This window comes from Malus sylvestris, chromosome 3, assembly GCF_916048215.2.
Source record: "Malus sylvestris chromosome 3, drMalSylv7.2, whole genome shotgun sequence".
Taxonomy (NCBI): Eukaryota; Viridiplantae; Streptophyta; class Magnoliopsida; order Rosales; family Rosaceae; genus Malus; species Malus sylvestris.
This window is the reverse complement of record NC_062262.1, coordinates 3,830,914-3,847,368: the sequence shown is the minus strand read 5'-3', so window position 1 is coordinate 3,847,368 and position 16,455 is coordinate 3,830,914. Positions and strand designations below refer to the sequence as shown.

General features: G+C 35.5%; 2 protein-coding genes across 2 annotated transcripts; both read right to left on the bottom strand.

Annotated features, from left to right (window-relative positions):
- Window positions 1–2,873: 2,873 nt before the first annotated feature.
- On the bottom strand, window positions 2,874–5,547 carry LOC126616676 (FH protein interacting protein FIP2-like). Its single transcript, XM_050284763.1, has 2 exons — window positions 5,463–5,547; window positions 2,874–3,837 (listed from the first exon to the last, which is right to left on the bottom strand). The coding sequence occupies exon 2, from the start codon at window positions 3,731–3,733 to the stop codon at window positions 2,978–2,980; it is 756 nt and encodes a 251-aa protein (XP_050140720.1). The 5' UTR covers window positions 3,734–3,837; window positions 5,463–5,547; the 3' UTR covers window positions 2,874–2,977.
- Window positions 5,548–9,696: 4,149 nt separating this feature from the next.
- LOC126616675 (cytochrome P450 714C2-like) lies at window positions 9,697–13,015 on the bottom strand. Its single transcript, XM_050284762.1, has 5 exons — window positions 12,730–13,015; window positions 11,580–11,806; window positions 11,168–11,415; window positions 10,441–10,795; window positions 9,697–10,174 (listed from the first exon to the last, which is right to left on the bottom strand). Exons 1-5 carry the CDS (start codon window positions 13,013–13,015, stop codon window positions 9,749–9,751), a joined length of 1,542 nt encoding a protein of 513 aa, XP_050140719.1. The 3' UTR covers window positions 9,697–9,748.
- Window positions 13,016–16,455: the final 3,440 nt, after the last annotated feature.

The following is a 16,455-nucleotide window of genomic DNA, read 5'->3' as shown; positions in this document are numbered from 1 at the left end:
CAAAAATGAATGACTCAGATTTAGGGGTGTATTTAATTGAGAATTTGAGAGACTTTAATGAATTTATAAATTCATGAATTTTCAGATTTAGGGGTGTATTTAATTGAGAATTTGATAGACTTTAATGAATTTATAAATTCATGAATTTTCATGGAGTTTAATTGATTTGTAGATATTCCATATAAAATTTTGATTCAATTCCCTCGAAATCTCATGAGGAGATGTGAGATTTGTGGATGCTTAAAATATACTACGAAATCTCTCAAATTCTCTCAAATTCCTCAACTTTCTCAAATTCTTTAAAATCAATTTCTAATTGAATACATCTGGAATGTTATAAACTTCTTTAAAATCCTAATTGAATACATCCGGATTTTTACGGATTTTAATAAACTATATTAAAATTCTAATTGAATACACCTTGAATTTCAAATAATCACTTAAAATCCTGATTGAATACTCCTAGATTCATTAAAAGAATTAAAATCTCTCAAAATCCCAATTTAATACACCCCCTTAAAATAAAAAGTTTATATGATAGTAAAAATCAAATTTAACCGTTAAAATATTTGTTGCATTGAATGATACTGTCTCACCTCATATTTGGTCTTTGTAAAGTTTGGCTAGACAAGTGTGTTTCTCCATGTGCGCACATTATCAAAATTTTCTCAAAATCTAGATAAATTTTGTGTAAAATATAATCTCCTCACAAAGTGGAATGAATACCCTCGTGGGTGGGGGGATAATGATTTACATGAAATCAGTTCACTAACACGTAGCATCTCCTATCCAGTAATACATAATCATTGAATTTTTTTTCTCCACATGTCAATGTATTAAGTTGTTCTTGGTTGTGGGAGGGGGTGGGTGAAGTGACAAGGAATTCAAACTCAACGCAAAAAAAAAAGTATGGATAATATCAGGAAGACCAAATTTTTTAGGGATGTGCTATCCACACATCCATGTTTACTTCTCACACACCCTTTGTTAATTTATATCCGTTAATCTTCTTCAATCCATCCAATCCGACGACCGAAAATTAGAAGGGTGTGTGAGAAGTAAAAATGGGTGTGTGGATATCACACCCCATTTTTTAATCCAAATATGCAAACCAAATGATATGGTTGTTGATAATTAAATTATTACTTAAGCGTTGATTACCGTGCTTATTTTCTACTGGCGACACATCAATTGGTTTGTAAATTTATTTTAAAAGTTTGGTCTCTCTATTATACCCAAAAGGTATACCTACATTACTTAACGTCACATCTGTAACTCTTTAGGCTTTAGGTTAGTTGGTTAAGGTATCAAATATGGTTTGTAAAGGTTGGCAGATCAACAAATAAAGCGTCACGGAGATTTGCACCTCCAAATTCACAACCTTCCAAGCAAAAAGCATCTTCAAAGACTGCACCCTCACCCTCAGCGTCCACATAACTGAAGTCAGCGTCTGCCAAGTCTAGTTGCGTCTGCCAAGTCTAGTTTCGAAAGGTGAAGGCTAGAGAGGTTCGACTATAAAATCAATTAACAATATGGGAAGTAGTTAAAGACCATATAAACACAGAGCAAACTTTGTCCCTCACCGAAGTGGGACAACTCTCAGCACGCCCCCGCACGTGTGGTAAATTTTCAATCCTATATGTGGACAACAACTGGGTGACATGGAGTGAGTGTGACCGTTGGGCTTCACACGTGGACAACCTTGCTCTGATACCATAATGAAATTGAGGTTCCACCGTAAAACCAATTGACAATATGGGAAGTAGCCCAAAACCATATAAGCACATAGCAAACCTTGTCCTTCACCGATATGGGACAACTCTCAACATTTGATCATCCTCCATCTTGTTTAGAGAAACAAGTATGCCATCCTTTCGAATGAAACCATATCCCTTTTCAGGGTCCCGATGGACAAGACAACACGACGTCCACTAAACGTTGCAGCATTGCAGCAAGTATTGAATTATGCCTAAACGGAGACTTGCCCCGATAAATGAAGATGATGCTTTCTTCTCCATGTTCATAGCTTTCTCTTTCTATGTAAGAGTTCTACAGTCTGTTTACGAAAACGTGAAAGGGTTCATGAACTGGATACAGATCGAAGGCACCCTATAACATATATGATCAAATCCTAAACGGAATTGGAACAAGTTAACAAAACTCAATTGTAGAGAGACAAGTTCTCTTTAATGTTATAAATGATATGATTAAACTGCACCTTCGTCTCTAACAGATATAGCTGAGTGAAACTAGTGTCATCTCACAGTTTGTCTGAAGACGTGGTGTTACAAGTTCATGCAAATAACCATGTCTGTCACTGTATTCAATTAGGATTTTAAGGAATTTTAATTCTTTTAATGAATCTAGGGGTATTCAATCAAAATTTTAAGTGATTCTCTAAAATTCAATGTGTATTCAATCAGGAGTTTAAGATAGTTTATTAAAATCCTAAGAAATTCGGGTGTATTCAATTAGAATTTTAAAAAAAGTTTATAACATTCCAGATGTATTCAATTAAAATTTGATTTTAAAGAATTTGAAAAAGTTGAGGAATTTGAGGGAATTTGAGAGATTTTGTAGTGTATATTAATCATCTACAAATCTCACCTCTCCCCATGAGATTTCGAGAGAATTGAATCAAAATTTTACATGAAATCTCTACAAATCAATTAGATTCTATAAAAATCCATGAATTTATAAATTTGTTGAAATCACTCAAATTTCCAATTGAATACACCCCCTAAATCGGTGTACTCAATCCAAAGGACTGAATAAAAATTCAAACAAAATTTAGGTTTGTAGCTCCAACGAGACATATTAAGGTAAAGAAAAACAAGCCTAATGAGAGGAGCAAGAAAATTTAAACCCGTCAATGAATAACACCAGAAAATTGTGCACTCTCGGAATGTTGCCAATTCACATCTTCTCCACAAGCACCTTCAAGATTTGCATCCTTAAAATATGTATTGGACATCATCTAAAGACTCATCAAGTATGCCTTATCCAGACTGGCCGCCTCTAAATTTGCATTTGTAAGATCAGCACCATGGAGCTCTGCAGATATCAAATTTGCGTTGTAAAGGTTAGCACCAACAAATAAAGCGTTGCGGAGATTCGCCCCAATAAATTCAGAACTTTGCAGACTAGCATGTTGAAAGATGGCACCCTCAGCATCCGCGTGATTAAAGTTTGAACCTCGAAGATCACAACCCTTGAAACACACATTTCTCAGACATGCATAACTGAAGTCAATGTTTGTCAAGTCCAAGTTCGAAAGGTTAAGGCCGGAGAGGTTAACGCCTCGAAGCCGGATTCTCTCATTTGATTTTATACATGATTTGATGATATCAATGCGCGTTAGTTCTGCACCCAACTTTTCAGTGTTTTGATCATCATCCTTCCTCATGTTTAGAAAAGCCTGTATTATATCTCTTAGACCAAGTAGTTGATAATACTCCGCCTCTCTTACAAGTTCCGAATATTTGGAAAATTCTTCCGGCGAGGGAACAACTCCATCCCTTAACCAGTTAAGGATGTGCCGAAAATGTTTGCCATCCCTGTCGATGAAAACAAATCCCGTTTCCGGGTCCTGATGGACAACATGACGTCCACTAAACATTGCAGCAAGCATTGAATTAGGCTCACGCCGAGTTAGAGTATCAACCGTTGTACAAAACTCCCTCACTCCGATCTTGAGATAAACTGTAGAAAAGATGTTAAGGTCCTTCGCCATTGCCTTGAAACTTTCCGATCATATAACTTTTTGATACGCTGATGACCGATCATGTAACTTTGAAATCTCTATAGCATTGTGTTTTTATGCGCCGCGGACCCTCCCTTAAGTAAATGCAGTAGGCATAAATTAATCACAAAGATTTGTAATTAATCACACATCGATGTCACCAATAGGAAATAAGCAGCTTAATCAACACTTAATAATAATCCAATCATCAACAAAGTAAATTTTATAAAAATCTAATGTTTAATTTCTCAAGATTTCTCAATCCTAAAAGGTGTTCCTTTTTTTGGTATTCTAACATTGATGAATATTCTTGTATTATTGTTCCAGTTTTTAGTTATATCTATTCATTCTGATGAATAAATGCATTACTATTTTATATAAAAAAAATTAATTTTTTTTTAACAAACGATATTATATACATTAAGGGGAAGAGAGTGGAAACCCGTATATGAAAGCTAAATCGTGGATTCAAAAATCCGTTATCTCCTCGTGCATTAACCGCTTCTGGGCGAAAATCCAATCTTTTAATGATAAGGCTTATCTTCATAATGGCCAGCAATAATGAAGTTCAAATTCGCCTTTGACAAGAATCGGATCTAAGATCTCTCACTTACAAGTGAAGAGAAATACCACTAAACCGTAATACTAAGTGGCATAAGAAACGTTATTTAAATTGCAAGATTCGTTTTAATTTATTTATATATTTACCTGTGGGAATGCATATGTTGGATAGGAAATCTACTAGCAGAATTGTGTTCATTTGGTTTTGTCTTTATCCTCAATTTAGAATACATCATATGAGAATTGCGTGATTGTGTAACGAAAAACACCAGACAAACAACAAACAAATTGATTACAATACTACGAATATTACTTTATTACCAAAAAAACAAAGACTATAAATATGCTGAGATGACTACATCTTGCCATGACTTATTATTCTACGAGTTACAAGGTAACTTATTCATAAAGAAAACTAAAGCAAACCCTAATACCTAATGAGTAAGAAATCATAAACTTAACCGGTAAGGAATCCTAATCCTTGGCTCATAAGAAAACAAATAAAATAAGAATAATAATAATAATAATACTAATACTAATTGCCAACATGTAATTCATAGGGATGTTAAACTAGGTGTAGTCAAATTCGGATTTGAGAGGATTTTAAAAGACTTTAAAATCCTAGTGTAGTCAATTAAAAGATTTTAAAGGATTGTAGAATCCATTCAAATCTACGTGTAGTCAATTAAAAGATTTTAAAGGATTTTAAAATCCATCCAAATCTTGTATCAAAAAAAAAAAGATTTTGGAGGATTTCAATAAATTGTGGATTTTGTGGGATTTGAGAGCAAAAAGTATATATAACCAAGACTAAAAAGAATCCAACCTCACCCCCTAGGATTTCAAATCCTTCCACCACAATCCACCACAATCCATTCAAATTCTTTAAAATCCATATGAATTTTGTAGAAGTCTTTAATCCTCTTTAATCCTATAAAATCTATCACTTAATCTAATAATTAATTCTTAACAAACGATATTATCTACACTAAGGGGAGGGGTTAGCTTAGCCTCACAATGGACTAACAATAATGTGGTTCAAATTCGCAATAATCGAACCTAAGAACTCTCACTTACAAGTGAAGAGGAATACCACTAAACCGTAGTATTAAGTGACAATCTAATATTTAATTAAAACACTAATGATAATTTGACAAACCTGGAGCAGCCACTGATCACGAGAAAAGATTGCTTAAGCACCAAGGTGGATGGAGAATAGAAAGCCTTTTGTTGAGTGTGTTAGCATGTGCAGAGAGACCCTTGTATATTTATACACGTTGGAGGTCCTAGCTAGAGTCCTGTCGATAATTAACCTCCCAAATCTTTCTTGATGCCGTCTAACAAGACTTCAAATCCATATGGTTTTAGAACTCCTGTAGCCTCCCTTGGTGGAGTCCTAAACCCTAGCTAAAGCACAAAAACCCTGGCTAGTAGGATAAACAGCCAACGAGAAAACTGTCGCAGGCTTAAAACATAAATTATGCACAAACCTAAACGGAATTGGAACAACCAAGGTAATACAGGCTTAAAACAAGAGAACAAAGAAAAATCTAAAGAGCAGAACCCCAAGCTCGTTCTTTTATCAAATTTCCATCTTAACTTTTGAAGGCCATATATTTTTTATTCGAAAAAGTTTAGGGGAAGATTGGTTGCTCTCACCACCAGCGCTAGGGCATACTCACAACCTGAAGTCAGAATGACTTATGGTGAAGCTACATAGGGGCGGCCGCTGCTCCCCTCGTCGGAAATCAAGTCCAGGAGTAGTGGTTCCGGCCCTTTGGTCCCGTTAGAAGCGATGAAGTTCATCTGTATTTCTGGGTTCCATTGCTGCCCGCAAGTTCTTTTTTCTGAGCTATTTGTCGGTTTGCCCCCTAAACTTTTATAATTAGCCAATTTCCCCCTAAACTTTAACTTTAGCCGATTATTCTCCTAAAATTTTATAAATAGCCAATTCCCCCTACCATTAGATTTTAAATTTTTCATTCAATTTTCATCCAACCAATTTTCCATTCTTTTTGTCCCTATACAATTGTCATGTGTTGTCCGCATGATCAAAATGGGTAAAAAATTGGATGAAATTTTTTAAATCTAGCGTTAGGGGGAAATTAGCTATTTATAAAAGTTTGTTGTACATACATTGCTGATTGAAACGTCAAAATTTTCAAATTCATTGTATTTAATTAAGCAATTGAGGCTGATTAACTGCAACACATTTTATAAGACATTTGATGATTCTTGTTCCTAAAAGTTGTTTGGGGTGTTAGTTAAATTTAGATTTTTCATGTATTTTGGGCTAATATACTATTTTTGTTCTAACTGCTGCATGAGCTTTGTAGTGGGGAATTTGGCGTGAGACAGCTTGATGATTCTACTTTGCTTCGTTCACGGGACAAGCCGAGAAGGAGTTTAAGGTCAAAGTGGAAGCGATTGGCCGTGTTCGCCGTAAGAATCTAGTGAGGTTGCTTGGTTTTTGTGCTGAAGGAGCTCATAGGTAATTTGATCTTCATTTTCTTTATCGTGTATACTTTCGAGTTTCGCTCTTTTGTTTAATGCGTGACCTTCTCTTGATGGCCAATTTGTTAAGAATCTTTGTGATTATTTCTTCTTTTTGGATTAACTATAATATATATTTGCCTGAAATGATTGCGCTAATGCAGTAGAGTTTTTGTAGGATGTTGAGGAAAAAAACTTAGAGTACACAACTCTAACACAAGTGTTGGAAAGGCAACACAAGTAAACAAATTACTTGTATTACACACAAAATATTACAACACACAAAACTCTCAAAGACACTTTAGAAGCAATGACACTCACTTATTTTCTAGAGACAAACTCTAGACTGCTCACACTCCTCACAAGATTATTCTTACTTCTTCTTGATTGGTTCTTTCTTGATTGATTGGTTACATAGCACCACACCCATATTTATAGGCATGTTTGCCGACTAGCACTTTCTAGTGCATATTCATGCACACACTGCACCGACGTACAAGCCCTTCTTAGTAGCCGACTTTATTACTTGGCTAAGAATGCCCATCTAGATTATTCTTTAGTGTTTTAGATTACTCTAGAATTTGGTTTGCTAACCAACTTCTTATTCTAGAGTTATGTAGGAATTTCTTCACAAATAAACTGGGCTTAATTAAATATGGGCCTTTTGGGCTGGCGTTGATTCTTCAACATAGGATGCTTGCAGAAGGAATTTCTATGAAAACATATCAAATTCAAATAGTTAATAAGTTGTGTTTTTTTTATAACGTTTCAGGTTCATGGGGATGAAAGCTGCTATATTTACAAACAATTCAAGTTTGAAATCTTTTGGTACCAAACTTAGTTTCAGCGTGTTCACAATCGACGGTTTTCATAAAAACAGTCCAGGCGACCCTGAATAACTAGTTGATTTTGGGGCATCTGAGTTACTTAAGCTGCTTGGTTTTCAAGAAGGGAAGACAGCGGAGTCGAGCCAGTATGATTTGGTTTTTGTTCAGTTACTTTTTAATTGATTGTCATTTTGTGTTTGAAATGTTTAACCAAACATAGTTTTTGCATTTATAAATCATTTAACCAAACACAGTTTTTATGTGGTAATCTATGTTGTTGCAACTGAAAACAATCCAACATTGGCAGGGCTGACTTTTACTGTTGGATGTGATTAAAAATGTAAGAATTTTTTTTTGTCATTTGTTATTTTACTGTTTGGCCTATGTGCTTATAAATTAGGGATTGATTAGATTGTATTTTCTCTCTCTGGGTTCTTAATAGCTTTTTGCTTCTGAAGAAACCTAATTGCATGTTCCTTTTCCATTTCCAAGCTTCTGTTATACTTTATGCTGCTGTATTTTTCTGTTTTCAATGAGGGTCGATTGAAATATGCATCAACTTGATTGATTATGCTGCTGTATTCTATCTCTCTGTATTTTTTCTTTTTCTCTTTTTAATGAGGCTTTAGGCTGCTATACCAAAATGATGAAATATTCATTTTTAATATAGTTTTATAATTAGATGCGTTTTAATTCGGGGTTTTAATTTGATCAGTGTGATTTTTTGTGATTAGGAATTTAGGACTTTGGTAACTTGATTGATTAGGAATTTTTTGATTAGAAATTTGTGGGTTTGCCTCCTAATTAGTATTCAAATTTAGTGCATATAAGTCCCTTTCTTAAGAGGGATCTATTTTGATAAGAAACAAACTGTTGCATTCTTCGTTTTCTTGAATTTCTTTGGTTTTTGATGGGTGATTGAGTGGTGTTTGATTGAGAAATTTGGGGATTAGGGTTGGGTTGGGGTCTGTTTGGTCGCCTGGAAAATTTGGGAAGGAAAATGGGATCATGGGGTTTTGTTGATTTGTTGTTGGATTTGTGGGAATTGTAATTTCTGGTTGGAATTTTGTGTGTATTTTCTAAGGGACAAAAACTTCTTCACTTTTTTTTGGTTTTCTTAGCTACCAAAAGGGGAATATTTCATTTTCTTTTGTTTGTGTTTGTAGTGATGTAATTTAGGTTATGTTTATTGTGATTTTAAATCAAATGCCTTACTTCGTCTAAATTTTTCATGTTTTGATTTCTTTGCCAATTTTTAAGACAAGTTTGCAGACTCTGCACACTGTGTTGTTTTTTACGCACTATTGGCTGTGTCGTTAGGTTGTAGACAGAATAATTTGCCGTCCAAGCTGTTATATGCTCGTGCCTTTCGCATGCAGCCACCCAACTGTCTCAGTAGTCTATTAGGGAACCTAGCACTCTTGTTCATACTTTCTGGCCTCATATTCAAATTGATTCTCTGGGAGCACTCAATCCTATGTCTTTTTGTTGTTTTCCATTTCGGTTCGTATCGATACTTCCACAGATTCAAATAACTTAACTACCCTCCTCAATTACCAGGAAAAACAATGAAAATTCAGAAATTGAATTAAAATTCTCACATAATCACACACAAAACACAATCTTTACTCCATTGCTAATGGTTGCACCACTTCTTTACTCCATATATATGTAAATCATTATATATTTCGATCTTTAGACTAAATAAAACAAAGAAACATCAACAAATTGCTAATGGATTTACTATGTTTAGGAGTTTCGGGAATTTGGATCACTGGAGGGAGAAAGTTGGCTCCTTTATGTCAAAATGATTCATGTATGTCCTATATTGCAGTTTCAAAACCTACAGCAGCGCGGGGGAAGTTTTTCTAGTTGGATCTAGAGTTTAGAGTTGAATTAATGGAATTGACGACCAATATAGCTATTTTAAATTGACGGGGGATGGAAGAAAAACGAACATGTTATTATGAAATTTCAATATATAGTTACAAGCAGTGCAAAAAAACAAGCCCAATTGGAACCAGCGATATCAATAAAAAGCTTACAAGTGAACAAACTAAACTCTAGAGAGGAGGGAACCCAACCAACCTCTCTTATTCTTCAGCACGATTGTAGCTTCTCCTTGTTATAACTTCTTCACCAAGAGATCAACACCATGTTCCGGCTCTACGACCAATCTAAGAGTAGGAGCATGGCGGTACTTGGGAGAAAGGGAGAAGGAGAAGTTGGATACTATGAGAGCTATCAGAACCTTGAGTTCAACCATGGCAAAGTACTGTCCAAGACACACTCGAGGACCAACTCCGAATGGCATGTACAACTGTGGAAGCTTGCAAGCACCTGTGATTCCATTTGCAAACCTATTGGGGTTGAACGCATAAGAATCTGGTCCCCATAGTTTCGGATCAGTGTGCAATGTTATCACCATTGTCCAAACATTGATACCCTTTGGAACATGAATGTCCCCGAACTTCATGTCCTTGAAAGCCTCCCTTGACACCACACTAACCGGGGGATATAGGCGCAATGATTCATGAATCACCATTGTTAGCTGCACACATCATTCAAACAGTCAAATTTATGGTAACTGATACGGGCAACCCAGAAATTTAAATGTCAATGAGTTTAAAGACTAGACGTTGTACGCTACCATGCAAGACTTTAATTCCCAACTTGAGATTATATAAAACAATGTAGTTGTCGAACATGAAAAATTCTAGACGTTGATCATGTAAAACATATATCTTAATCAGGGAGTTATATACTACCATGTCTTAATAAGAAAACATATGCAGTAATCATGTAAAGATCATATACCTGTTTCATGTTGCGAACCATATCAGCATCTGGAATGTGTCCCTGGCAAACTTGAAGGGCCTCCGCTCTCACACGTTCTTGCCATTCTTGGTTCGAAGCCAACAGCATGAGGCACCATGTGGCTGCAACTGCTGTGGTTTCATACCCGGCCAAGTATATGTTCTTGCAGTTATCAACGATGAAGCGGTCTGTTGCCTCTTGGCTAAGGTTACTGTTTTTAGCACTCTCAAGAATAATTTGCAATAAGTCTTTCTCATTTTCTGCTGCCCGCCTTTCCTTCACTACCTGCAGTATCAAAGCGCTAGCCTCCTTTTCTAAGGCCCAAACTTCCCTATTGCTCTTAGTGGGAAGGTGCCTGCAACAAGATTGCAATTAATTAAGATAACGGGTAAACAAGTATTGAGCTATAGAATAATGTTATTTGTAAAACATTTGCAGATCATGTGTCACTTATGCGAGATTACCTGTATACCTACCAAAGATGTTACCGCAAATGTACGTAAATGTGATAAACATAGATTTGTCCAAATTTTTTATAGTTGGTTATGGATTTATATAAGGAAGACCAAATGGCATAGGAGAAGTTCTCCTCAACAGGGATGCCATGATAGTAAAGCCAATCAACTATTGTTGTATGGGAATGTTAATATGTTTGGTAGCACATGATTGGCTTGAGATACCACTACAACAGCATCCCACTTATGGGTACGTTTTCCCAAGTGAGTACCTCATTCCAGGAATTCCGGCCAGAAAAGCTTTCCTCCCCATTGCCTCCTGGATTTGCTTTAGTTTCTGAAATATCTCCTCCCCTTTGGAATAGTTGCTTCCAAAACAAGCTCTTGAGATAGCATCGCCAGAGAAGCTTCCAATGTAGCTGTCTATTTTCATGTCAGAAAGTCCTCCCTCTGCCTCGATTCTACTGTTCCACGAATTTATCAGAGTAATTGTAGACTCCGTGATTAAATTAACCATTCCCTGCAGGGTGACCATATATAACCACAATCAAAACAAATAATGTGGCCTAGAGATTTTTTTTTTCCTACCTTCTTTTTATTTCTAATATGATACCAAAGGACCATCACTACAAATATTACTACAGCCTTGATCGTTAAATAACAACTGCTTAAGAGCATATATACCTTAACTTTCTCCATGTATAGTTCAGGAGCAATGATTTTGCGCTGATGCACCCACGAGGTGCCATTTGAGGTTAAAATACCTTGACCAAGCAAAGGACCGCGCTCTTTAAATTGATACGTTGGTTTCCCCAAGTCCAAGGATGTGCATGTTGTAATGTCCCTCACTGCGTCAGGCTGGTTCACATATAATATTTGTGTGTTTCCAAGTGCAAACACAAATACTTCACCTGTAGAATATTTTCCACTATCCTTTAGCAGACATAAACGTCATTATTCAGAAGAAAGAAACTTAATTAATTTTGCATCATAGATAACGTCCATAAATATGTATGTATGTATATATGGTGAAGTGTCAATTTAGTCCCTAAACTATCACTTCAGTGAAAATTAGGTATCTAAATTATTTTTTCTGTAAAATAAGTCCCTAAATTCATTAAAAATTACTAATTTCATCCCTACTATTATATTTAAAATTATTTTATCCAATTTTTCGTCAACTTAAGTCACTTGACACACTTTAGAGTGTAATACAGTCCTTTTCTTGCCTATAAGCCTTTAGCATTATATAGGTTGCGAATCAAACGTCTAATTTACCCTTCAAAGTTTTCATACACTATTTCTTTATGAAAAATTACCAATTTACCCTCTAATGTGTATCACATGCAAGTAACATGACTTAAATTGACAGAAAATTGAATATAGTAGCTTCAAATCTTATATTAGGGATGTAATTGGCAGATTTTTATAATTCAATGACTAATTTTTCTGAAAAAAAATAGTTTAGGGACCTAATTTTCACTTAGATGATAATTCAGGGACTAAATTGGCAATTCATGCTATATTCTATATGCATATACCACATATAGCTTCCTCAAGTACTTCTTAGAAAACTTTTGTAGTGTATACGGGGATATGACGTAGAAATATATGTCGGCCCCGTTACATGTGCGAGGATGTGGAGTAGAAGTCTCACATCATATAAAGGAAAAATCTTGCAAGCGTGTATAAAGTTACAAGGGGTTAGGTTCTGCCTAATACTGCTTATAATTGAGCCTCAACTTCCCTCAACATGGAAGTTGTCCTCATATGTGATGAGGAGGATCATGACACAAACATAATACTAAATGTATAATTATATGCAAATAGATACCATATAGCTTCCTCCACTTCTCTAAAAATGGAAAGAGAAGAGCAGCACAGTTGTGAGAGGTCGGGGGTTCACTTGTAGGATTGATGGAGCCTCGTGCCTTCTTTATTTCCAAAATATTTCCCAGGAGAATAGTAGGTGGAGGTCCATTAATTCCTTGCTTGGTTAACAAGGATCGAAGCCTCTTTGGCTTCGCAACAAGCCCGTTGTAGAGACGTGCCACCAATCCTATAAACCCTAGGAACACAAGGGACAGTAACACTTTTGCATCAAATTGGAGGAGCTGCATTGATGCAATTAGATTAGTTCATGCAGCTGGGAAACACTAGCCGACTGCCTTACATATAATATATAGTAGTCAAGAAGGGCTAATTCATTTTAAGGTTGTCAAGTCACGGTTCTGTCCATCTCCAATTTGCATCTTGAAGATGCTCTTATATATTTCGGGTTGCGGAAGATTACATTGGCCGGCGCTTGTATAATTTTTTGAGGAGCTGTTGACAAAGTAAATATAAAATAAAAACTAGTCTAGTCTAGTTCAGCTGGACGGCATTGATGCTATTGAAGTCTTTTGGTGACCGAGTCTTTGCTTTTATATTTTAGTTTGTGTGTGTAGTGTGTGTGTGTGTTCGCGAAGTTTCCAACTGGGATTGGTATTTATCAAATTTTGTAATTTGTCCTTACAAATATTTGCGTTTGCATTTCATATTTGTATGATGGGCAAAATATATAGATATTTCTTAGAACCAAGAACAAAAAAGAAACTGGTTTTCTGGAAGTATAGTGTTGTACTTATTCAGAAAATAGATCAACTAAGAGCACCTCTAATGGAATGCAAGATGCCTGGGAATGATTATTTTACACTATTAGTTGGCAGAAAGCTTTCAAACGAAGAGTGTAAAATATCCATCTAGGCCAAGAAATGTAATAAAAACCTAATTTACCTCTTTTTCCTTATAATAGAATTCTCATTTATATTTTCTCGAAAATATAAAAATAGAATTTACATCTCAAATTTGCATATTTCAATTGAAAATTCTCTTATGTATGGTTGTGGAAAAATCCATTTTTTGGCACTTGTAAATTTTTTTAGGAGTTGTCAAAAAAAAAAATTTAACATTAAAATATGAAATAGAAACTAGTTTAGTTTAGTTGGCCGGCATTTTAGTCAAAGTCTTTTGTTGGTATTTTCGTCCTATTGATTGTCAGTCAATATCTTTTGAATTCGTCGATTGTTGTTTGTTCAAGAATCAGTCCATTTCCTTGGTATTCTCGTCCTATTGTTTTTTCAGTCAATATCTTTTGTATTCGTCGATTGTTGTTTGTATTTGTTGATGGTATGATTTACAGGAAATTGTATCAATGATTTTTCAATTTTAACTTAATTAGAGTAATGGTTTTCTAACTAAAAATTCATGATCATTGGTTCCTTAACTCATCAAAACGCATGGTTATGATAATTTTCGTCAACTCCGTTAGAACTTCTATAAAAATGAGTCACGTGCCACTCATATAAAGCTGAATCAAGAAGCAAACATAGAAAAGCAAATAACAAAAATTGTGTAGCAATAATCCCTCAATTTTAACGCAATTGGAGAAATAATTCATCAACTTTAACCTAATTGGAGCAATAATCCTTCAATTTTAACCCAATTGTAGAAATGAATCTTCCAACCTGACTCACTTTAATCGAATTCTAACAGAGTTGACGAAAATGACTATAGTTGCACGTTTTAATGAGTTAAGAGACCAATGTTTATAGATTTTTAGTTGAGGAACCATTAAACCAATTAGGTTGAAGTTAAGGTACCATTGTTACAATTTTCTTTATAATTTGAAATATTAATATCGTTTGTATTAAAAAAATAATTATAATTTATTCTATTTGTAATTAAAGTTCAAATTAACCTCAAAACGAGATCAACCTATTTAGACACAAGTATCTGGAACACAACCGTATTCGGTGTTGCTATTTCACCAAAAATATTATGATATTTATTTATTTATTAATGTACTCTAGAAGTAAACAATATCATGTTGTGTTTCTGGTATCAATAATTTTAAGGGAGCCTTAATGAAAATAGTTTCTCCAATCTTTTAGTAACTAAAAATCTTCTAATAATTTTATTTAATAAGAATGACAAACTTTAATGAAAAAGACTTAAACTTTAATAAAAAGTTTAATATAATAATTAAAAAAACAAAAAAATTGACACCTGGTACTTTCACAAAAACTAAGAAGACTTAAACTGAACACTGTATTTCTAAAACTAAATACGGGTACTCTCACTATTTCTTAAACTTAACATTGTATTATCACTATTTCTTAAACTTAGTGTGGAGCCAAATATATTCACTAGGCGACGCGTGAACTTTTGGACAAAAGATGACAAAAATACCCTCGAGGCATACAAGGATTCCTACGCGCGAGCAGTGGGCAATCATCTTTCAATCAAGTCAAAAGTACCCAAAAAAGGTAACAATTAAAAACCTCTTTCATCAAAATCCTTTCTATAAGGTATTTCCCAAGACCTAGTATTTTCTATTTCATTATTTAGCTAATCAATTAGCTAAATAATATATGTCTACCATATCTCCTAAAATCATCCTTAATAGTCAATTAAATCACCCAATTAATAGCCAAAACCGGCCCCCCACTTTTCACATCCTCATCTTTCCCATTTTCCTTATTAAAATAGTCATTCATTTTTAAAACCATCCATTTATTCCCTTTATGTTTAATTAGCCAATTTATCATAATAAAATTGGCTAATTAAACCTAAATTAAACCTAAAAACCCTAGCCACCTCCTATCCCTATAAATATACTCTCATTCTCACCAAAAAGCTAATTCCAACACTTTGGCAAAAATCCCAAAATTCTCTAAACACTATTTCTCTCTAAATTCTAACTTTGGCATCGGAGGTTCTTCGGTCAAAGCCCCCCCATTCATCGTGGGCGCATGAGGCTCTTGGCCTTAACCTAAGGTGTTAATTGTTTTGTAGGTGCAAAATCGTCCAAGATCGAGGAGGAAGAAATTTGCATCCACAAATTGGTGCTTTCATTGAGAGTTAAAATCCATACTCGTAGAAGACTCTCGCACAAAAAAGGTTTTTTCTTTATTTTCTAGTCCATTTGAATATTTTTCATACGTTCTTATTATTAGAATTTTTTACTTGCAAAGGTTCTTTGATAAAACGTATAAGCAAAATATAATGGCTAGAAATTTAGAAAATTTCATAAGTGAAAATTCTAGTGTTCAAGAAATGGGAGTGCGGAGATCCGTGAGGCAAAATGCGACAATAAGGGGAGCGGCATCACCACCACGAGTTTCCACCATGGGAACCACCGCGGTGGCTACCTCGGTAGCCACCCACGGCGAGGTCCATGGTGCCTTCACCACGGCCACCATGGGAACCACCGCGGTGGCTACTTCGGTAGCCATTCGTGGCGAGGTCCATGGAGCTTTCACCACGGCCCGAGCCGTGCCATCCAAGGCTTACGGTACCAAGACCACGACCCAAGCCATGCCATCCAAGTTTACGTGGACCCAAGCCCAAGCCTCGCATTCACATGCACAGCGCATTGAGCAGCCTGCTTCCGTCGAGCAGCCCACTCTCGTGGCCCAGCCTGCTCCTGCCAAGCAGCCTGTTCTCGTGACCCAGCCTGCTCCCGATGAGCAGCCCACTCCCGTGGTCCAGCTTGCTTTCGTCGAGTAGCCCACTCCCG